This window comes from Cyprinus carpio, chromosome A8 (assembly GCF_018340385.1).
Source record: "Cyprinus carpio isolate SPL01 chromosome A8, ASM1834038v1, whole genome shotgun sequence".
NCBI classification, from domain to species: Eukaryota; Metazoa; Chordata; class Actinopteri; order Cypriniformes; family Cyprinidae; genus Cyprinus; species Cyprinus carpio.
Window position 1 is genome coordinate 20,501,544 of NC_056579.1, and position 24,453 is coordinate 20,525,996.

Sequence of the window (24,453 nt, forward strand, 5' to 3'; positions counted from 1 at the left end):
GAGGGATGTGGGAGAAAAATATGAGTGATATAAAAGTGCTGGGCTTGATAAGTGTGTTGTAACTTGCGAAAACTCGTGATGATAGAAGAGAGGGACATTTTCATTGCAGTTTTCATTCACATAAAACCAGGGATGTAACCAATTGCAGGTTTCTTCAAATTTAAATTTGGAATGCTTGAATATTGATTTAGTGGCATCTGTTTACCCTCTATACTGAGATAATATCTCACCAGTTTATGAATTTAAATTCATAATAGAGGTCGCATGTGAATAAAAGGTACATGGAAATTTGTTACATAGCAGTATGGGTACACAATTTTTTCGCACTCTCTTTGTAACTGGCTCCTCTTCCAGGCACCATGGAATGTAAGTAGCTGTTAATTTAATATGCAAATCACTTTGTTGTCATTCTGAATGCATTTTCTAATTAAAAATGTGCCATCAATGTGAGTAAAAAAGATTGGGGGCTGGGGGCATGCAGAAGAAGAGAGGACGTGATCAAGGTCTGGTGTAATGAGATATTACTGGCAAATCAGACCTTAAAGGGAAAGTTCAGTCCGACACGGTGAACGGACCTGCGGGTGGACTTTTTTAAACCGATGAGCAGAACAGCATGGGTAATATAATGGGCTTAGTGTTGTGTCTGATGCTCTGGTTCAAACTTGAGCCCACAGAGATAAAAGGAGATGAACAGCGGTCATTGATGATTTGTGTGTTTAAGGCTTAAAGGGATACTCCACCCCAAAATGAAAATGTTGTCATTAATCACTTACCCCCATGTTGTTCCAAACCCCGTAAAAGCTCCGTTCATCTTCGGAACACAATTTAAGATATTTTGGATGAAAACCTGAAGGCTTGAGACTGTCCCATAGATTGCCAAATAAATAACAGTGTCAAGGTTCAGAAAAGGTATGAAAGTCGTCGTCAGAATACTCCATCTGCCACCAGGTCACTGAAACCGAACATTTTTGAAAACGCCTGCCAAGGTGAAGATTTTCAAAAACTCAGTGCAGTGTTATCGTGTAGACAGCAAAACCTTTGGGCTTGTGACGTCGGAGCCAGTGATGTTATATATTTTTTAAATATAGTTTTTGGGTGTTGTTTTTGGAAAACTTGGGTTTAAGTTTTATATTGTATAGAGTGTTGGTTGGCTTGGCATGCTCTTGACAGAGCCTCATAGCATGCATTTGCGTATTCATGTGGACGGAGATTTTTTTAAAAACAGAAGAAGGAAAAACTAAAAATACATGTGGACATGGCCTGAAAAGTGTTGCAAAATGTAATTTTGCAGAAATGTTGCCACAGGCACCTTTTTCAAGGGAAAACAAATATGCTTAAGAAAAGAAAGCTGACAGTCGTAAGGAAAAGGAAAAATGCACATTTTGCATATATTGCCCTGTGTAAAAATATTCAATTTTTTTTTACCATATTAACCCTTCTCATTCCAAAATACCACAGTTACTGTAAATCACATTAAATGAGTATGGCATCTCTTTTAAAAAAGTGATTTTATTTCACTTAGTTTTTTTGACAACAGTGGTCACTAACAGCAAGTTTCCACAGTTTTACTTTTGATGGAAACTGAAGAGGTGAAAACAGCTCTTCAAGTAAAAAAACGCAACTCACAAAGCTTCCACAACTTTCGCAAAAAAAAAATAAAAATCGGAAATAAACCTGAGGTAGACCTCCACTCCGCCCGCAAGTCATGCTATGGAGATAAAGATAGGAGAGGCGTGTGGGTGAATGTTTGTGTTGGGGGTGGGGTGTCAACTCAAGCAGGCTTCCATGTAGCTAATTTATTTACAGATTTAATTAGACCGATTGAGCCCTCACAGTTCTGAGAGAGTGAGTGAAAAAAGTGAGGGAGAGAAAGAGAAGTAGAGAAAGAGAGAGAGAGAAATGTTGCCAGCGCTACACTACTTTAATTACTCTCTCCTGCACCAGATCCCCTCTCACTGACGTCTGGGGAAAAGCTTAATTAAAATCCTCATTATTTTACTTTTAATTAGTTCCCCCCTCTTTTGTTTCCTTTCACCATATGGCCATGTTCCGTGGTCAAATTAACGTAATTGAGCTAATTAAGCCGATTGCCTTAATTATTTAAAGCGCTCTGATTGGGCGAGGAGCCTGCTTTTTTTTCACCCTGCCTCTCTCCTTCTCTGACATTCTCTGCTCTGGGAAGTTCACAGTTGTCAAGTCTGTCTCTCTGTCACTGAGGCCCTACTGATTCTCTGCACAAGTGGCTCATTACTAGCTAACACTGAGGAGACATGTTCTAGAAAGCCATCTGATGGAGACCTGAGGGAGCTCGTGACAACCGACCGCACCCTCCTGTGATATGAAAGTCTAATGAGTTGATATTACATCTAGGATCATGAAGCAGAGAGCCTGATGTGAGTGTTGTTTTGTTGAAACATTGAGACTCGGCAAGATGGAGGCCGATACCACTAGTCTATTGAATGCTCTGATATCGTCAGAGCTGTGGCCAAGCATTTAGCAAGCGAGCTGCAGTGTGCATTTTGAGTTCAGCTCACCTCAATTCCTGTTCTCTGGTTATGACTATCAGTAGACGTGTCAAAAACAAAAATACTAGCAGTTAGCATGCATGTTCCAACATGTGTGTGCAGGAAGAGCGAGAAAGGGTGTAAGACGACAACATGTAAAAGTTGGCAGCAGAAAGAAATGTAACTTTTATTTTTAGCAGCAGAAAAAATTTACATCGTGCAGACCACTACTCTGAGGCTTAGCGGTTAGCATTCATGCTCCATCAATGCCAGGACGCTAATGACGTGAGTTTAAATGCAGCTTGTGTCATTTTTTTTGTTTCAGCATAATTTCCTGTCCTGTCTATACTATCAATAAAAGTGCCAGAAAGACCAAAACTAAGAGAATGTACTGAGGTTGGGCAAGGCTGTGGTAGAACGTTGTGCTATGAGGCTTATGTGGTGTGAGTTTAGCTCGCATAACTTCCTGTTTACACACTGCTGAGATATGGCTCAGCTGTTAGCGCAATACAAAGCTCATAGAATGTAGCAGGAGTCGTTAAACCCGCAAACAAGTTAGCATTTTAGCACTTCCGCTTCCATCATCCTAAAGTGTTTTTTAGAATTGATTTTTGTTAAAATGCCTGAAATAAGGTTCTTGGTGAACACAAGCTCAAGATTTTCTTGTTTTATCCTTTTTATTTTTTTTGGTGTGCATGAGATAAGGTTTTTGGTGAACACAAGCTCTAGATTTTGTTTTTTTGTTTTTAATTGTCTTAGTTTCTAACAGATGTCTAAATGGGACTATATAGTTTTGTTGTTTGCATGCTATTCTAACTCGGTTCAAATTTTTGAACTTTAAAATTTTTGAACTTTCAAATTAGGCTTATTTGTAAACATTATCTTGATGAGCAAAACGTGCAAGACTTTTGTTGGTCACATTTTCTGAAATAATCCAGAAAGCCAGTGGAAAAGTGGGGTTTTGTAAGGGAAACCAGTGTAATGCTAACATTCAGATTGGCCTGCAAAAATAAATCATCACTGCAGCACTCTATGCAATGGATGTGAATTTTTCTGAAACTTGCTGTACTCTGTACTTCCTGTACTCTATAGTAATATTAACATTTTTAGGTGAAAAAAATTAAAAGATGAACTTTTGAGGTCCGTCAGTGGTGCGAGTTAGCAGTTGGCATATGTATTCTTAATGAAAGTGGTGGCAAGGTCAAATCAAAAGGACAGGTTTGTATGGCTTAGCATTTATAGCATACACCTTCTGACATGTTTATAGTGTTAATGAGGGGAATGAGAATATGAGTTTGTCATTTCATGTCTACACATCACTTACTGTTATCTTTATACTGTCATTACCAATTAAAGGAGAAAATGTAAAAATAAAAAAGTGGATGCTATAAGATTCATTGAAGCTGTAAGCAAATGGTTAGCATGTTCTGACATTTCCTAAGTCTTAAATTGTGTACTACATTTGATAAAGAACTTACTTCACGACTGTTAAAAGTATGTTCAATACAGTTTGTTCAGTTCGAAGGGCACTATGAAGGACACTACAGGAAATGGATAGGCAATTTAACTACTCATTGCAAAAACTGACTTACATACTTGATTATGGTTAAACTGCAAAAACACATCTTAACCAAATTAAATTTATTTCCATATTAAACATCACAAAAGACATGTATCACTCAGTTTAGCACTTTCAAATATGGCAATAAACGAATACACATGGATGAATTTTTTTTATATATATATATACACACATATATTTCACTAGAACGCATATTAATTTACAGAAGTACTGTCATCATATCTACCTGAACTTCTCTAATACACCTGTCTCAAGTTTTGTCTGTGTTTGATGTTACAGGGTGTTCCAAATAAATACATTGTCAACATACGTTCTGTTTCCAAATGACATGACAAAATTATAGCTAGTAATGTAATCTATTACATTACACATTTCAGGTGATGATATCAGACTACTTTTCGATTACTTTTGAACTAATTTATCACATTGATGTAAATATGATAATCTTGTACCCTATTGATATAAAAATACGAAGAGAAAGAAAATATATAAGTGGTTGGTTACCTTGGAAAGGAAAATTTAAAAGATGAAAAAGAATAATAATATGGAGAATCAATAAATTATGAGCGATTTATTTCTGATGTGTGAATATGTAATCACATAATCAAAAACTAGTCTGATTTAAAAACTTTACAAAAAAGTTCTTAATTCTTGAAATTCCTGAAACGTAAACATTGTTTAAATAACATTATTTATCATTGTTATAATCTGTTTACTACCCTTAACTACCTCAAAAAATGACAGGGAAATATATCAAATGTTATTTGTAAAAAAGCATCTGACCTCATTCCCTAAACCTAACCTCAAATCTGATTGGTTGAAAGAATGTTGCTCTAGAACCAACAAAACGTTGTTTGAAAGTGTTGTACTTGGTGAAATTACAGCAAGCATTGAAAAGTGGCGAAAATGTTGAATAAGTGAATGCTTGGAAATGAAAGACAGCGGCCCTGTGTGATATTTGGATACAGAAATTGTGAGAGGAAAACAAAGCGTTTCTAAATGTTCTCAGTTGATCGCTGGTAAAAATATCCACACTCTTCTCTTTCCCACTTTTTCACAGCATGAGGCATGGAAACTCAAGCAATTACACTCATTTGCATGTATTAATATGATTAATTAGTGAGTATCAACACCTTTTCCATGACAGAAGCAGCAGAACAATTCATACACCTGCAAACTTTTTCTGATAGAGGATAATGCCCGTTGACTAAGAGGCTTTCTCTCTCTCTCTCTCAGACCCTCTAATTGGCATGTGAATATGCGTGGTTAATTAGGAATATGCAGATGAAGCTTGATTGGTTTGAATGCAGAGTGTAAGCATGGTGGGATTCAAATTGTGCCGAGGTTTTGATTTCCTTACTTATCAAGATATGAAGATAATTGCAATTGTGATAATTTGCATACGTTAATGAATTTGCCTGATGCTTTTCAATCGAATGTGAAATAAATAATTGATGCAGTATCAGCACCTACACCGACATCAGGGACGCTTTTTTATAACTAAGCGCATTAAGGTGCCATTTTGGAGCTAATTTAAAGAACGTATCACCACATCTTTCCAAGTCCTTATGAATTTCATGGTGCTTTTTCTGCCTTGAGACATTAGAAGGAATTAATGCAAATTAAAACAATAAATTAACGCAGAGTAGGTCATTTTTAATGTAATATATTAGAAGAAATTAATGCATATTAGGTGAATATATTTATGTATAGTTGTTTATATATATACACACACACACACACACAAATTTAAATTTACGGTTTAATTTGCAGAAATTAATTTTAAGCAAAAAGCACCATGAAATTGCAAGACTCTAAGATAATTGCAAAAATAATAAGTAATTTATTGGTTATCAACTTCATATTTAATTGCAAAAATCTGAAGAATTACTATTGAAAAAAAAAATTAAAATACTTACATTTTGCGTTAAAATAACAACATAAATGTGTCATCAAAACCAAGACGGTAAAAACAGGGAAAGTCAATTACTTGTCTCTAAAGTGAGAAGAGCAGTTTCCCACTAGTTTAGAGTTGGCTTCAAGGGCAGGGGGTTGTGAGAAGGGAAAGGGGGTGAAAAAGTTGTGCGGTGTACTTTAATTGCGACATGGTAAACATTTAACGTGTTTGATTGTTTTGAGGCAGCAGACGGAAAGGAGCGACTGCCTCTTAATTAACTAGGCGGCAGATTAGTCCTTATTAAATTCAAACACGGGATCAGAGCAGAGTTCAGCCTCCCCAGTGCAATAGCAGCACAGATACCGCACTCACAATGAACTTACACACTCCACGCTCACATTTAATTGCTTCTGTAATGGTCCGAGCTCAAGCCCTATTCATACTAACCCTTTGGGTAATCAGGTTTGCACCGCTGAGAGCAAAGCTAATAACTAGGAGAAAAATAAAAATAACTAGGACAACAAATTCATTTTTGGCAGTTGGGTATTGTAGGATTTCCAATTTATTGGATAATTACACCTTAAATAGACACCACATGTTGAGCAGATAATTCAACCGTTACAGAGTACTGGTATAAAAAACATATTTACAGTTCTACACTTTGAACAATGTCCAGAAGATGTATGAAGATATTCTGTTTTTGTCATTAGTCAACATGAAATCAAAATCATTTACTTTCTTGATGCACTTTTCTGGTGTTAAAGTGAGACACATTTACTGCTCGGTGCAATTTTGTGGGCGAAATCCATGTTTTGCAATTTGTTACAGTTTTGCATGAGGTCAAATGTTCAAATTGGTCATTCATATTCAATGCATTTGAAAAAAAGTTTGAAAGTGATTCTGTCTGAGCTGTGCTTAATAGACTTATACTTTACAGCAAAACTGCTTCAGCTGAAGCCCTCTCTCTGAGGTTAGATGTGAGAGACGCAGGATATCCTGTAAGAAAATAGAAGTCACTTCTGTTTTCAGGGGGCAAGAAAGCCACAATCCACCCCAGTTTTTTATGAAGTCTGATATAAAGAAAGGTTTCCATCGCTCTCAGCCCAAACTCGTTCTCCCTCTCAAAGAAACGTTTTCATTTAAGCCTAAGAATTTAGGCTGTAAAAACGTAAGTGCATTAAAGGAGGAGTGCCTGGAGGATGTCAGTGAAGAGCTGTGATGAGAAGGACACTGGAGGGTAAGCAGAGAGAGAGGAAGAAGTAGTCCTTCAGCAAACCTACAAGACACAAGACTGGTTTAACTGCATGTTTGTCCTCTATGAGAACACTTTAGTTATGGCCAAATTCGCATTGTAATATGACCTTAAAGAGTAAAACTCACTTTCTGGTCCGGTAGCACCGGGTTGCTCTGCAGGTGAGTATTAAGAAGTGAGGCCCCTGGCCGGTCGTGTTCGCAAAATAGGGTTCCGTTCACATAATGGAACCGGTCACCAGGGACCAACTGGTTTCTGCACGTTGCACAGGAGAAGCACTGGAGCAGAAAAGAGAGGAATGAGTCAGTTTAACCCTGTGGCGTGTTTTAAATGCTGAATTATTAGACGTGTTTTATTGAAGCATACAGAGCTGCTAGTCGGGGTTAGCCTTTAGAGAACTAACTGCTCCGGCTCAGTGCTAAAAAAAAGTTTTTTTTGAAATGCGTTAATCCTTGTGCAACCAAGGTCAGTTCCAGTTTAAAAGAAAGAGAATGACGAGGTTAGCATTAGGAGAACATTATTATGAGAAGCTGTAATATATCTAGGCTTGGCCCAGAGAAATAAATGTACCATACTGTAATATGGCAAATGTTTAATTCAGCTCTAATGAACATCTGCTATTTAGAAAGCCATTAAACATGGCACTGAAGTTAAAGTGTCAAGTTGCACAGCCAAAAATAAAAAAATCTGCCATTTACTCACCCTCATGTTATCTAAACCTGTATGACTGCTCTTCTGTGGAGCATAGAGATGTTTTAAAGAATTAGTCTTTGTTTTTCATCCATACAAATGAAACTCAACGGCGTGCAATGTCATTTTGAACCCCATTGACTTTTACTGTATGGACAAAAACATTCTTCAAAACATCTTTTTGTGAAGAAAGTCAGTCATACAGGTTTGGAAAGACATGAGTAAATGACAGTATTTATTATTTTCGGGTGAACTATCCCTTGACAATGCTGTCATAGTCATGCTTCACATAACCAACCTTGAGGTGGTAGACATTGCCCTGTGCCCGCATGACCATTTCACTGGCGGGAATGGACTGACCACATGCACTGCAAGCCCCCGTGTGCCCAAACAACCTGGAAAACACAGAACACACAAATGAAGTAGAAATACATTGTAGAACCTGGTTTTGCTTTATTGCAAGAGCGCAGCTATAATGATCTCCCACATGGTTGACACAACAGGCTTAACATTAAATGATGCCGTGTGATGCATCTAAGACAGCATGCAGCGTCTCTGATGTTCTCTGTGGGAGCGTGTGAGAATGCATCTGCAGAGATCATCAGCACCCGGTGGATGCAAATGAGTCCAACGCAAATCAACACAAGAACAAAATGCTTGTCAGCATAGCATGACAACTACAGCTTCAGACAACTTTGGCTAGGCTATTTGAATTGCAAATGACTGTGGAGACTCTTGCCTCAAACAGTCTCATTATCGACTTGCGTCTCTGTTATAATGATTAAGATTTCAGATGTGGTCACTACTAAATGTGGAGGTGAAAAAATATGGGTCTATGAGTTAAAAGCTTTTTTCACACTCATTATTAGCTGTTAAAACTATAACTAAAACCCATGCATGGTATTTTAAGAGTGTAAGAGAATTTTTTTTTTTCCCATTCATAATTTGCTCTTACATTTTGTAGACTAGCTGAACTATTTATGGTTCACTGAGCAATTAAAAGATTGCTTAAAATATATAAGGTGACTCCACAAAGCACTTGATTGGTGAAATTAGGTGCTTAGTTATATTAGTGGTGTAAAAATTATAAAGTCAAACAAAATATACAAAAATGTGTTTTATGTTCCGATTTAATGTGGTTTTCTATATTTTCAACCCTGTTACTAAAATTAGATACAGTCTAAACAGTTTAAAAATCTTGCATTTTTGTAACTGTGTGTGTTTTTAGCAATAAACATTAAAAAGCATCAAAGTTTAGCAGATAATACAGTAAAACAGAATTATCCAATTAAAATATATAAGTAAAATGTTATCAGGGTTACAAATGACAGGGTTGAAAATTTTGCCTGGGTCAAGCTATACCAGCTAGTCTGGGACCAAATGCTGGTTTGTAGTAACTGATAAACCTATTAATCACATTAAAATGATCCTAAATTAAAGAAAAATGTGTTTGTTCACAAAAAAAAGCGTAACAGGGTGGAGGGGTAATGCTCAACAATGCAATTTGTGTAAAAACAGAAAATTAAATATGAAATATTTATTTGTCTTCTTGCTATGCTTTAAAAAAGGTTCAAATGATGTTTCTCCCTGGATGTCACAATTATTAAAATAATAATTATTATTAATTGTATTGGGGGAAAATGCCAGTAACAGGGTTGAGACTACTTTTTTTAATTGTTTAACTACAATAAGCTGAATATCAGTTCAGCAGATTAGGTCAATATGATTAATTGCTGGATGCAGTCGAGAAGGCCATGACCTCTGAGCTAAGAGTTTTAAAACAAGCTACTTATCATGTTCAATTAATTTTGTCATCTATTATCAGTTGATTGAATAGTTCTACTGTAACACTTTTCACAACAATTCTAAATGTCTTGGGTTCTGACCTGATGTAGTCTGTTCTGCAGAGGATCATGCCTCCTTTGCTGTAGCAGGTGGTCCCGATCTCTCCCAGCTGAGCCTGACAGCACGAGCACTTGAGGCAGCGCGTGTGCCAGTAGCGCTCCATGGAGAAGAGCAGGAAACGGTCAGCGATGTGACCCCCACAGCCTGCGCACGACCTGGACGTGCACGCGCCGCCTGTAACCTGACTGTTCACCATAGCTACAGCTGGAAGGAGGCAAATGAGAAGACCAGCTGCATGAACTTATCTAACCTTGTATGATTATTAATAACAAACTATATGGTGTGCAAATCAGTTCATTTTAATGATGAATTCTTTAAGGCAGAGGTCAGGGTGAAGGAACAATGAAGGGGACATGGCTCTCCCAATTCAAAACAGTGGTTAATCAATGTTATATATATATATATATATATATATATATATATATATATATATATATATATATATATATATATATATATATATATATATATATATATATATATATACACACACACACATATACACTATATATATATATATATATATATATATATATACACACACTTTAATATACGTGTGTTTATAATTTTGTGTTTTATATATGTGTGTGTATATATATATATGTGTGTGTACCACATATATATATATATATATACACACACACACATACACATATACGCATACACATATACGCACACACTGCCCGTCCAAAAAAAAGTAACACACTCTAATATTTTGTTGGACTGCCTTTAGCTTTGATTTTGGCACGCATTCGCCATGACATCATTTTGATAAGTTTCTGCAATGTCACAACATTTATTCCCATCCAGAGTTTTATTCATTTTTCGCCAGGATCTTGTATTGGTTTGGCACGCAGAGTCATGACCATCATTTGCAAAGTCTTCTCCAGCACATCCCAAAGATTCTCACTGGGGTAAAGGTCTGACTCTGGACTCTGTGGTGGCCAATCCATGTGTGAAAATGTTGTTGCATGCTCACTGAACCACTCTTTCACAATCTGAGCCCGATGAATCCTGGCATTGTCATCTTGGAATATGCCCGTGCCATCAGGGAAGAAAAAATGAATTGATGGAATAACCTGGTCATTCAGTTTATTCAGGTAGTCAGCTGACCTCATTCTTTGGGCACATAACATAATCATCCATGCAGTAGTTATCCAATGGGAGGATCTTAACTATCTGCTTAGTTAAATCCAGGTGGTGAATTTTTTTTTTTTTGGATGGGTAGTGTATATTTTGTATTTTTTATAAATTGGGATGTCATCAAGTGCATCCTATACTATACAGTGATGCAAGGATATTGATTAACATTGAGATATATGGCTATATAAAGTAATGGTGCCAAAGTAAAGACTGAACACTAATAAAGCTTGTGATTCATCATGTTTTTATATATTTAAGTAAAGCTTGGATATCAAAAATGTCTTATCCTGCGCATCTAAAACCCCAACATACATACATACACATACATACATTATTTCAATGACCAAAAACATCATAATTATGTCCCAAGCAGTGTTTTATATTTACATACATACACATACATACATACACACACATATACATATACACACATATATATATATATATATATATATATACGCAATAATGTATATATATAGTTTCCTATATTATATAGAGGAAGAATATAAAAGATATATAACGCACCTCCACTAAAACTAATTCATGCCCTTTAAAGTTTAGTATAACACTTTTTCTTTCATATATTTGAAATATTAAAGTAGACAGTTTAGTTGCATTTAATATGATTTCACTTTTGTAAACAGATATGTTCTTTTGTTTATCTAGAATAACTAACCTGTAAGTAAAGAATATTTGGACACCTGCCACAGCAGCAGGATTACGTTACCAATACAGAACATATCTTGATGAATCCACATAACACTTCAAACTTTAAATTCTCAGCTCATGCATTGAAACTTTGTCAGTTTGAATTAATAACGCAAATGTGAACGCAGGGAAGGCGACTCACCTCGAAGAGCCTCGATACTCCAGTGAGTTGTTTCCCTGTATAAAGTTGAAGTTATCCACCCCAAGACCTCGCGCTCTTATGACTGTCCTCCTCTTCACGCCCACATTTTACAGTAACAGGGCAGTACGGTTTAATCAGCGTCGCTTTCTGGACAGTGAGTGAGTTACTGGCTCCGTTGCATTGTGCAGCGCTCCAAAAGAAGACCTGAAGAAGAGTGTGAAGTCTTGAAGGCCGGTTTATTCCGTCAGAAGCTTCCTCCAGCAGACGAGCATCGAGTCAAGCTCGCAGACTGAAGCGTCGCGGGGCTTTTTATGACTGGCGTGACGTACCGGAGCTGTACACTTCACCTTGATAGGGTTGATCATCTCGGGGCGTGGCTTCTAACATAGTAATCAATATTAGCCTAATACATATTTGTCCGTCACGCATATTATGCATATAACATAATGCATATTAAATTTCTTTATAAAACTATAAACTCAACTGTAATTTAAAATGGATAATTAATATTTTTTTTTCTCAAAAAAAAAAACAAACAAACAAAAAAAAAAAAAAAACAGATAACATGTAAAGTAACCCTTATGAAAATTAACCATAATTAAGTAAACGTTACACTAAAGTTGTGCGCGTTTGAAGCATAATCTTTACCTAAGGACAAACTCACATGCAACTGTTCAAGTTCAAGAAGATTTTATTATAATTTTTTTAACATATATAAAGGTAAATACACACATTTACAGCTCAAAACAGATTACAACATCAAGAGATATAAACAATATATAAAAAGCCAGGAAAATAACCCAATTTCTTTATTAATTTAATTAAAATAAAATAAATTCAAGAAGAAAGAAAGAAAAAAAAGAAGAAAAAAATTCCTGCCTCCCTTATACATAAAACACATAGTCAATAGCACATAATATATATATATATATATATATATATATATATATATATATATATATAGCATAAATTTTATATTTCTTGCACAACGTAGGCTATTTTAAGGCTTTGGCATTGCTGGAAGAAGAGATAATAATACGTTTAGCAATTAGCAATAATAAGTTTAACAGACAACAATTTGCATTTATGTATAAAAAACCTAGCTAGGACAATAAATAGATTTATTAGAAAACACTTGTCTTTTAGATTCTTGTTAGAGATATAAAGACGAAATCAGAGGTTTAAAACTCCAATCCAGTGTGGTGCTTGACATTTATGCTGGACATATTATAAGATGTTTTCAAACTTTTTGACCCCCTCTGTCCAACACTATTTACGAAGGCCCTCTATATAATATAATATAATATAATATGATATGATATGATATGATATGATATGATATAATATAATATAGTATAGTATAGTATAGTATAATACAATAGGCCTACATAACTATATATATATATATATATATATATAGGCCTATATATACTATATATATTATATATATATATATATATATATATGCCTATATACAATAGTTTCAAACACTGTATGTTCTTCAATAAAAATGTATTGAGGGGAAACAATTGTTTTAAGTTTACATGTGTTTTATTATATATTAATATTAATATTGTTTAAATATATTTAGCTTTTACGATTATAATTTAAATAAGCCAGGGGCCACCTTTGGTGTTTGCTGAGATTAATCTTTATTAGGCTACTAAGCTTAGGCCTGTTTATTAATGAGTGTGTTTACCGTAGTTTCATGTGTCCTAATTGCAGTCATAATTCATCCTATAAAAACATGGTAATTTAAACACAAATATAATTATAATATATAAGCCTATATAATAATACATTTCCAGGATGTTTTATATGCAATATTTCTGCTATTAAAATAGCTGACATCTTCAATCATCATCAGCTCCCTCAAAATAATGACATCATAAACAGAAAGAGCCACATTATCTACATTCATAACCTCACCTGTCTCAAGGTAACAGAGTTTATACTGTTTATGAACTCTTTTCAAAGACTCTACATCTCTGTAAAATCAGCTCAAGTTCTCGTTAGTTCCACTAGAGATCAGTGTTGTAGAGTAAAGCAGACGAACCTTCATCTGCCAGTTGATTTGTACATTCAAAAACATTATTTGAGCATTTTACACATTTACACAATCTACTGCTAGACCAAGCCTTAATTTATCCAAATTTGATACAATATTTTTTTTTATATATGCTTATTCTAGCTAGCTAACCTGAGCATGCATGTTTTGTTTATTGTTGTAAAAGTTAAATGTGGGTGTTAGCCTTTAACCATGTGGCCTTTTGTTCTGGTTTCTGACATATTTCCAGTTCCTCTTTCAGATCCGTGTTGAAACTCACATCTCGCTGTTAGCCTGCAGCAGACCTGGATCATCCTGGGCCTTCCTCTTTCACTCTCTGTGCTGCACCTGGAGCTTCCTGCACCCTCGGGACTCAACACACATTACTAGTTATGCACCAAAGATTCTTCTGTCTTATTTCAATGACCAAAAACATCATATTTATGTCCCAAGCAGTGTTTTATATTTACATACATTATATATATATATATATATATATATATATATATATATATATATATATATATATATATATATACACACACACACACACACACACACACACACTATTATAGCATTTATTACAATTTTAAATAATTTTTTTTTTAAATATTGGTTTTATTTTAATTTTTCATTCTAATTTATGTTTTAGTAATTGTATGTACTTTTGTCATTTTTATTAGTCTTTTCTATTTCCATTTAGCTTTAGTTTTAGTACTTGTAGTACTTCAACATAAACTGTTATGTTATAACAGTTATGAATAACTACAACTATTTATAAAATGAATATATATATATATATAATATATATATATATATATATATATATAATATATATATATATATATATATAGATTTATTTCAGTTTTATTTTAATTAACAAGAAAATTTATATATATTTTATTAATAGTTCTAGTTATTAATAACAATGCTGGTCCCAATTTTTGTGTGTCCCATATTTGCCATAAACATTTTTATTTTTTAAATGTAATGTTCTGTAAAACTGTGACACCAGGTTATAAATATAAAATATATTAAGCATAAACTAATAATAATAATGACATGAAAAGACAAGAAAACAGCTCAAAAACAGTTTAGTTTGACCACCTGTTCACCTGTGTGAACAAACAACGCTTTCTGAAGGTTAAGCATCTCCTTTCTCTGAATTTTTAAAAGATTCAAGTGCTATTTTGTTACCTATTCATGGAAAGTGTCTGCTGATGTATGAATGCTTTACTGAGTCACATGACACGTTTAAACACAAAGCTCCATCCACTGCTATTTTATACTATTGTATAACTATGGCGTCTTTTCTCTTTGTTGGGAGATTTTTGTTGTCAAGGGACACATCTTAAAGTTTACAAAGGCTTCTAAGAGCAGCCCGCACACAACTGAACTAGATCACTCCGACTTGGCAAACAAGTTGAACAGTCTTTTGGGGACATGAGAGGCCCTTATAGAGCAAACATCTCAGAAACAGGCACGTTTTACGTCAGTGGTGACATTTGCTTGTCATTTCCCTTGCAATGGAAAGAAATTGTGACTTACAAATATTTATAAAATGCCTAATAAAAATCATTGTCCATATCCTGGAAGGCAACTTAAATTTTTTTTGAAAATTGAGAATTTTACATGACTGATGTGCCACATTACAGTAAGTAGGCTACTAACTTAAAATTAAGCGAGCATTTTCAGACTTACTGTGATTGTGGTTTGGGTTTTGGTGATCCTCTAAGGAGCAGAAAGAGCAGATTGAGGGCTATGAGTATATGTATATATGGAGGAAGAACAAGACTGGCAGATGAGATTGTGGAATTTGAGAGCCGGCTGTGATGTTTGTACTGCAAAACCAAGAAAGTGTGCTGAGACCTCAGCTGATGGTCATTCTTTCTCTCTTTGTCTCTTTCTCTCAGTAAAGTTTAAAAGGATAGCCTAGTCCAACAAAACTGAAAGTCCTGTCATTATTTAGGATACTCAAGTCACATTGTCAACAAAAACATAAAAAAGCATCCAAATCTTCAGATGAAGAGAAATTCTAGAAAGTAGAATTTAGAACTTTGCCACTATTTAATAGTAATTTCTCTAATGACCACTCTTTTAGGAACATTTTAGCAACTTGCCAAAGCATACTACTGTATATTATTCAACATATTATGAGCATGATATTACATGCTAGAAACATGCTAGCAATGTGCTAAAACATGCTAGCTTTTGAAACTTGTCAGCTACAGTATGTCAAGCAAACACATTAAATCATTTTAATAACACCAAGCAGCATGCTAACATTGCCTAACTACACTTATTAAGAAATACTAACTATTAGAAACTTGCTAGCAGTTTGCAATTCTCAGTGATTTTATGAAGTATAATTGGATCTAAAGTGGTTTATTGGTTTGATATGGTTTCTTGGGGTTTAATGGTGCCTGAAGTGGTATAATATGATATTTTATTTGTTTTCCAGTCTTCACTTGACTTTCTTTCTCTCTGTCTGGCAATAAAACCTAAAGGTCAACATCAAAGAATTTCATAAAAATTTATTAATCTAGTTTTTGCATGTTCCTTCATAAGACTGAACAGTTGTTCAGGGGTGGACTTTAAAAAGTTATGTAGTTTTTACATTTTAATTAACTTAATTTAGTATAACTTAATATAAGTCATCCTGTGGCCCCCTTAGATGTTTGGAGCTGAGAACATTATTTTAAAGTAAGAATCAGTCAGTTTCAAACATTGTTCCTGGAAATTGATTTTTTTGTGACACAAACTGATCAGCAAAGTCATTTATATTCAACATCTTAACTATACAAATAGTCATTCACTCCTATACCAGAGAGCGTCTAGAATTTAAAGCATGCCCCAAACAATGAAGCAGTCTCAAAGAGTCACTCCACCTTTAGTGAAGCCTGTACACTGTACACAAGACGAAGCAAGTTACACACATCTGTGCTAAAACACATCTCCATCCTGCTTTTCTCCACACATTAACTCATGAAAATTGCGAAATACATCTGTACACCTATCAATATACGAGTAAAAACTCTGCAGTATGAAAATATATTAGTTTAAAAGACAAAAACATTTTTAAAAGTCTTCATTTTATCCCTAGATCGAGTAACACAATGATATAGGCCTACATAACATCTAATCTCATTGCCCTCATTAGTGCATTTACCCATCGAGAGACAGGACGTCATTCATCTGAGACCAAATATATCATCACTTATCCTTAAAGACACTATAAAATATTTCAAATCTAAAAATAACAGAATAAATAAAAGTAGAAACATGAGCTGTGCCTTCTCACAAATCCTCAAGAAATGTGACCTGGACATGTTTTCATGTGATTCAGAGCAGGTCAAAGCGAAGGAGAAACACTTAAAGTGCAAAAACTATATACAAGTCTAGAACAGTTTACCATTCTCTAGTTCAGGAGACTGGCCTGAAACAGCAACGTCCTTTAAGTGTGAAAAGTGAGTTTTAGCCATTATGGAGTGATGGCATGTTGTGTGTGTTCAGTGAGAGAAGGTGTGTATGTCGTTGTGAAGGCTGACAGCGGGTGAGGATCGCTCTCTCTGAACCCCGCAGAATCTCTTGCTGCAGCGGCAGCGCTGGATCCACATGATGTTACGCGTGATGTTCTCCCCGTCTGGGCAGCGGAAGCGCAGGCGCACCGTGCGGGACGAGGACGGCTGACAGCACCTGCCATCCACACACGAGCCACAGGTGCGAGGCCGGTAGCGGCAAGCCGTAGAGCAGCCGTCAAACGTGATCTGCTCCGGTTCCCGAGACCTCACTGTTTGCCTGCACTTCTTTCCTTTCTAAATAACATTAAAGAAATCATTTATGTGAGTTAAAAGCTTGAACCTTTGGCTTTTTCTAGGACAATGTTAACTGGCCAAATTTGATCTGAAACACAAGCTACTTTAACTTCTTGTTTATTGAATTGGTGCATAAAAGCAATTAGTGTTGGGGAAAGTTACTTTTAAAAGTAATTTGTTACAATATTGCATTACTCCATAAAAAGTAACTAATTGTGTTACTTTTTATGTAAAGCAATGCATTACGTTACTTTTTGTCACCTGGGACTAACAGTCATTACAGTACTAGTCTGCTTAATATAAGATAACATTTTATTTTGATGGTTTTTGTTAATTGGGAATAACATTTTTTTTTGTTGGTGTCTGATTAATATTATATTTCTTTTTATTTTGATTGTCATTACTAACACTCTAATGAGAGTAAGTATACATGTAGCAGAAAGCATCTGTTTTGCAAATTAACTATAAGTGTTAGTTGATGGCACCAGAACGATATCTTCTGTTTATGATTCGTCGCGGCGCTTTAAACCAAGCGCGTTACACAACATGTTCCGATGGGGATCGCATCCTTGTTGATCCTGGAACAACATTCCAATCAACCAATCAGAATTGTGATACAACTTTTCAGGGGGATAACATCGATGTTTTAGGCACTATATCTTTAGGGTTATCTTTATTGTTTCTACACTCGATTTTTTTGTTAATCATCGCAATCATTTGCAAACGGGCCTCTGATTTTAGGAATATCAATTATTTTCCCTCTGATTTTAGGAATAAATTATGTGTAGGGTTAGGTTTAGGGGTAGGGATTAGGTTAAGTCTATATTTTTGGACCATAATGTTGATACAGGATCATCAAAAGATGGCGATCCAGGAACATGTCTTACTTGGCAAAATCACGGCGACCGTTAGTTGACATGCACTGAACAAAATTATAAATGCAACACTTTTGTTTTTGTCCCCATTTTTCATGAGCTGAACTCAAAGATCTAAAACTTTTTCTATGTACACAAAAGGCCTATTTCTCTCAAATATTGTTCACAAATCTGTCTAAATCTGTGTTTGTGAGTACTTCTCCTTTGCTGAGATAAGCTATCCACCTCACAGGTGTGGCATATCAAGATGCTGGTTAGACAGCATGATTATTGCACAGGTGTGCCTTAGGCTGGCCACATTAAAAGGCCATTCTAAAATGTGCAGTTTTATCACACAGCACAATGCCATAGATCTCGCAAGTTTTGAGGGAGCGTGCAGTTGGCATGCTGACTGCAGGAATGTCCACCAGAGCTGTTGCCTGTGAATTGAAAGTTTATTTCTCTACCATAAGCCGTCTCCAAAGGTGTTTCAGAGAATTTGTCAGTACATCCAACCGGCCTCACAACTGCAGACCACGTGTAACCTCACCAGCCCAGGACCTCCACATCCAGCATCTTCACCTCCAAGATCATCTGAGACCAGCCACCTGGACAGCTGCTGCAACAATAGGTTTGCACAACCAAAGAATTTCTGCACAAACTTTCAGAAACCGTCTCAGGGAGGCTCATCTGCATGCTCGTCGTCCTCATCTGGGTCTCAACCTGACTGCAGTTCGTCATCATAACCGACTTGAGTGGGCAAATGCTAACATTCAGTGGCGTCTGGCACTTTGGAGAGGTGTTCTCTTCACGGATGAATCCTGGTTTTCACTGTACAGGGCAGATGGCAGACAGCGTGTATGGTGTCGAGTGGGTGAGCGGTTTGCTGATGTCAGCGTTGTGGATCGAGTGGCCCATGGTGGCGGTGGGGTTATGGTACGGCAGGTGTATGTTATGGACAACGAACACAGGTGCATTTTATTGATGGCATTTTTAATGCACAGAGATACCGTGACGAGATCCTGAGGCTAATTTTTGTGCCATTCATCCACGACCATCAACTCATGTTGCAGCATAATAATGCATGGCCCCATGTTGCAAGGATCTGTAGACAATTCCTGGAAGCTGAAAACATCCCAGTTCTTGCATGGCCAGCATACTCACTGGACATGTCACCCACTGAGCATGTTTGGGATGCTCTGGATCGGCGTAGACGACAGCAGGTTCCAGTTCCAGTTCCATTGAAGAGGAGTGGACCAGCATCCCACTGGCCACTATCAACAACCTGATCAACTCTATGCGAAGGAGATGTGTTGCACTGTGTGAGGCAAATGGTGGTCACACCAGATACTGACTGTTTTCAGACCCCCGGACCCCCCAACACAGTAAAACTGCACATTTTAGAGTGGCCTTTTATTGTGGCCAGCCTAAGGCACACCTGTGCAATAATCAGGCTGTCTAATCAGAATCTTGATATGCCACACCTGTGAGGTGGATGGATTTTCTCGACAAAGGAGAAGTTCTCACAAACGCAGATTTAGACAGATTTGTGAACAATATTTGAGAGAAATAGGCCTTTTGTGTACATAGAAAAAGTCTTAGATCTTTGAGTTCAGCTCATGAAAAATGGGGGCAAGTGTTGCGTTTATAATTTTGTTCAGTGTAGTTGCAAAGTTAGTTATAGTTACTAGAATGTCTACGGTTCACTATTGAAATAAAGTGTAACCCGCTCATTTCACTACAGTATCTCACCTTCACAGCTGGAGTCATGTCACATTCTCTGATCTGGCAAAGGCGAGTCTCTCTAACAAGCTTGCACTGTGCATTACTATTAGTCACACGACTCGAGATGCCAAACCCGCAGGAAGCAGAACATTCGGACCAGTCAGTGGTCTGTGGGAAACATTCGGATGATAGGATGGGAACCCGAGACACAGGCATGGACACCCACTCTGCAGGGTAAATGAGAATGCAAAGCCATGAAGAACACATTTCACCTTTGTGGTTGCTAAGGTAGTTAAAGGTTGCTAGGGCATTCTGGTAATTACTAGGGTGTTCTTGGTGGTTGCTAGGCAGTTGCATACTGGTCCAAGTCAAATGAGCCAAACCCCAAGTCTCATTTAAAACTGTTAAAAACTCATCTGAACTATGTAACTCTTTATATGTCTATATATATAAAATAACACTGTTACAAACGGCGAATCAATACCTTGAAAGGAGCCTCTCCTGGACAGGATGCTGTTAGGGCTCTGTATGAGTTTGCTAATGTGGTTGGATGGGGTGTGATGGGGACGGGGATCCGGTGGGTCTTCCCTGATGCTGTTATCATCGTCACACAGCCACTCCTCACAGCAGCGTCCTGCCGGCGTCTCCAGACGAGGGTTGGTGCAGTGTCTGCGGGGCAGAGGGATGTTGTGTGGACACAGCGGCATGCAGCCCACCACACCATCCATACAGCTACACTGGTGCTGACAGCTGGGCTGGAAATCCTCTCCGTGCTGATACACACGACCAGCAAACTCACACGGACGGCCCTGAGCCTCAGCTGAGACACGCACACAATAAATGTCACGCATTTCTTTAGTCAAGAGCCTGGGCTGTAACAACTAATATTAATTATAATATTATTATAATATTTAACATGTTGGAATCCAGACATATAAAAATCTATCTAACAAATATTCTAATCATTTTTGGGTTATACTGGGTCGGATTAATATTAATTAAAAACATTCATTTACTGTAGGGCTAGGATTAGTGTTTGGATTAGTGTTAGTTGCTTGTAATTACACATAATTATTGTGTTATTAATATAGTCAGTGCTTGTAACTTGTAACAAGGACACATTAAAATAAATTGTTACCCACTGTTGGAGTAAAACTTGCAAAGTCTTTGAAATAACAAGAAGTTAGCAGGCAGATGATAAAGTGTGGGTTTATATATAAAAAAAAAAAATTTAAATAGCTTCTAATAAAAAATGTTACTTAATTTGTAGTTTTCAACTATTGCTTTTGTATACACACACATTAAATGTATGTATATATATATATATATATACATATATATATATATATATATATATATATATATATATATATATATATATATAAACAAAATGAAATGTTACATTTTTAGGTTAAAATTGCAGTGAAATTGAAAATTCATTAATTTTAACATATATTGTAAATGTATTATAAATTTATAGCATTTATATTATGATATTAAATGTATATAATATAATATATACGTTTTTAAATTATTTCTTATAAACTTATTATAGAGAAGATGTTCTGCTTCTAATTATGCATCATTTAATTTTATTATTATGGTAAATAACGTAAATTAAACATTTTTGGAGTAACTAATGGCAAGTCAGCTGACCGAATTAAGAAAGAATATTTTCTTATTTAAAATTCTTTAAATAACTTTCAAATTATAACATTTGTAATTTTTCACTACTGCTCTGGCAACTATATATACAGATTGTATATGTATATTTAAAAAAAGATTTTCTCTGCAATGTTTGACATGATACACTATAGTTTACCCTTTGAACTTTAAAAATTAAAAAGTAAATCAAAAGAAAAAATAAATAAATAAACAACAGTAATAGTAATAATAGTAGTAACTGAATAGTCACCCACTAACACTCATTAATGTTATCTGTCTCAGCAATGTGTTTTTCTTACCTCTGCAGAGACCACGTCGAGGGTCCCCTCCGGCCCCTAGGTGGCAGCGCAGGCCCTTGATGTGGTCACAGGGTCGGTCAGGGCCACAGTCCTGGTTGAACTGCTGGGCGCACACCTTACAGCAGCCGCACTCATCCAGCACCCAGCTCACTCCGAGCGGACAGGAGGGTGGAGACGGGGGGCAGGAGCAGGGATGGGAACAGCCTCTGGACGCCTGCAGGAACAGCAGAGAGACGAGCACACAGCTTCAGCTCTTCATTACATAAGGCCAGCAGTCAGAAATGAGAGGCTTGCACAGAGATGACAGTGTAGGAGTTGTGAGGCCAATGTTTTTGTAAGTTTGTATGAGTGGGTTCGGCTGTGTTTATATAACACACTCACTTAGGTGTCTGTGTTTGAAATGTGACTGTAGAATTTAATCATAAATATACACTGTAAGATAAACTGTGCCGTTGTTACCATTAGGAGCTATTTCTACCTGATGTGATCTCCATTAACAAATACTTTCTTGATGCAACCTATGGTCAAAAGGTCATGTTTATAAAATTTAAAATATTAAAGTAAAATTTTTAAATAAAAAAAATAAAATCTCAATGTATTTCATACACATTTTTTTTTTTTAAATAATGATTTTGAAAAAAGTCTCTTATGCCCACCAAGGATTATTCTCACATTTGTTTGATCAAAAATACAGTAAGAAATGAAAAATTAAGAAATATTATTACAATTCAAAATAACTCTTTTCCAGTTGAATATATTTTAAAATGTAATTTATTTATATGATGCAAAACTGAATTTTCAGCATCATTACTCTAGTCTTCATGATCCTTCTGAAATCATTCAATTAGGCTGCTCAAGAAACATTTATTATTATTATCAATATTGATTATTTTTTCAATATTCTCTAAAGAACAGAAAGTTCAAAAGAACAACATTTATTTGAAATATAATCATTTGTAACATTACTGTCTTTACTGTCACTTTCGATCAATTTAATACATCCTTGCTGATTAAAAAAAGTATTAATTGCATGTCTTTTTGACTCTAAACTTTTGAAAAGAAGTGTATATTTTGACTTTCAACATTTAAAAAAAATGTATTTTTAGAAATTAAAAATAAATTAAATCATATACAATTTAGCTTTTACCACTGGAAACACATTTTTAAAAGTTTTATCTTCATATGTCAAGGAAACAACATCATTTTGCTTATTAGCACACTTATTGTGTTTTTTTTTTTTTTTTTTTTTTTTTTTGCACGCACACAATAACGTGTTGACAACATCTGAAATAGAATAGATCAAATTTCTTGACCTGAAATCCAACAAATATCTGCTTCCATCATTTCAAAATATTTTATCCTTAATAAATAGAAATGAATTCACATAAGGAAGTATCAAACTACTACAACAATAGCCAGTTTGTAAGGAAGGAGGGGGAAAAAAATTGTCATACACAACCTTCAACAGATTTCTTCTGCAATGTCTAAGTTACACGTGTGTAACACACTGGCTCCAATCTACTCACCTCTCCTTCAGCTGGGCATACAACAAACATCAATACGGTGCAAATAACAGCCAGAGTCCTCTGATTCCTTCCAGAATACATTTCTAAGCTTTCCGAAAAAAAAATTATACAGCAGTTTTTTTTGTTTGTTTTTTTTTTTAAGTACAAATCCCCAGTGCAAAAGCAGGTTTATCCACTTTTATTCTAAATGACTCCAAAGAACTCAGAGGGCAAATGTTCCAAAGCTAGTCCAGTTACAAAGCATATCAGTCAGACTAGTTACTAAGCTAAAGGTATAGCAAGACGTCTTGTCAGTTTACAGAGCATTTCCAAAGAGGCAGGTCACCTTATAGAGCGAGCGAGCGAGAGAGAGAGAGAGAGAGAGAGAGAGAGAGAGAGAGAGAGAGAGAGAGAGAGAGAGAGAGAGAGAGAGCTCGTCTCTGACATCAGCATGACCGGAGCAGTGGGAGTGTGTGTTCATAATGAGGGGATCCCTTATTATTTGTGTTGCTGGAGCTCTAGGTAGCAGGGTGTGAATGCAAAACTGCAAAATGAGACTGCCGATCTCAGTAGTGTGGATTACAAACAATAGTTATATGAAACAAAGCCACTGAGACACTTAATACAGAGCTGACAAACGCACTCAAGCAGGGTGTTCACCTGACCACACGGTTTAATTGGCTGTTTGTTATGTGTTATGAAAGCCGCCCTGGAGAGCTT

At 35.9% G+C, this 24,453-nt stretch overlaps 2 protein-coding genes across 2 annotated transcripts; both read right to left on the reverse strand.

Moving 5' to 3' along the window:
* Nucleotides 1-6,508: 6,508 nt before the first annotated feature.
* Nucleotides 6,509-12,124, reverse strand: LOC109055721 (LIM domain transcription factor LMO4-like). The gene is made up of 5 exons (XM_019072910.2): nt 11,824-12,124; nt 9,812-10,034; nt 8,224-8,320; nt 7,364-7,513; nt 6,509-7,259 (listed from the first exon to the last, which is right to left on the reverse strand). Exons 2-5 carry the CDS (start codon nt 10,024-10,026, stop codon nt 7,251-7,253), a joined length of 471 nt encoding a protein of 156 aa, XP_018928455.1. The 5' UTR covers nt 10,027-10,034; nt 11,824-12,124; the 3' UTR covers nt 6,509-7,250.
* A 4,476-nt stretch (nt 12,125-16,600) lies between these two features.
* LOC109055722 (CCN family member 1-like) lies at nt 16,601-24,069 on the reverse strand. Its single transcript, XM_042762728.1, has 5 exons — nt 23,755-24,069; nt 22,229-22,442; nt 20,749-21,084; nt 20,292-20,491; nt 16,601-17,685 (listed from the first exon to the last, which is right to left on the reverse strand). The coding sequence occupies exons 1-5, from the start codon at nt 23,833-23,835 to the stop codon at nt 17,380-17,382; spliced, it is 1,137 nt and encodes a 378-aa protein (XP_042618662.1). The 5' UTR covers nt 23,836-24,069; the 3' UTR covers nt 16,601-17,379.
* Nucleotides 24,070-24,453: the final 384 nt, after the last annotated feature.

What these genes read in the sequence shown, in the direction of transcription:
- LOC109055721 (XM_019072910.2), bottom strand. Translation starts at nt 10,026, where the DNA reads ATGGTGAACAGTCAGGTTACAGGCGGCGCGTGCACGTCCAGGTCGTGC. An exon ending in TGCAGAACAGACTACATCAG is followed by an intron (nt 8,321 to 9,811) that starts GTCAGAACCCAA and finishes TGTGTTTTCCAG; the next exon opens with GTTGTTTGGGCACACGGGGG. An exon ending in GCAATGTCTACCACCTCAAG is followed by an intron (nt 7,514 to 8,223) that starts GTTGGTTATGTG and finishes TTTCTGCTCCAG; the next exon opens with TGCTTCTCCTGTGCAACGTG.
- LOC109055722 (XM_042762728.1), bottom strand. Translation starts at nt 23,835, where the DNA reads ATGTATTCTGGAAGGAATCAGAGGACTCTGGCTGTTATTTGCACCGTA. An exon ending in TATGCCCAGCTGAAGGAGAG is followed by an intron (nt 22,443 to 23,754) that starts GTGAGTAGATTG and finishes CTGTTCCTGCAG; the next exon opens with GCGTCCAGAGGCTGTTCCCA. An exon ending in CAGGAGAGGCTCCTTTCAAG is followed by an intron (nt 20,492 to 20,748) that starts GTATTGATTCGC and finishes TTTACCCTGCAG; the next exon opens with AGTGGGTGTCCATGCCTGTG.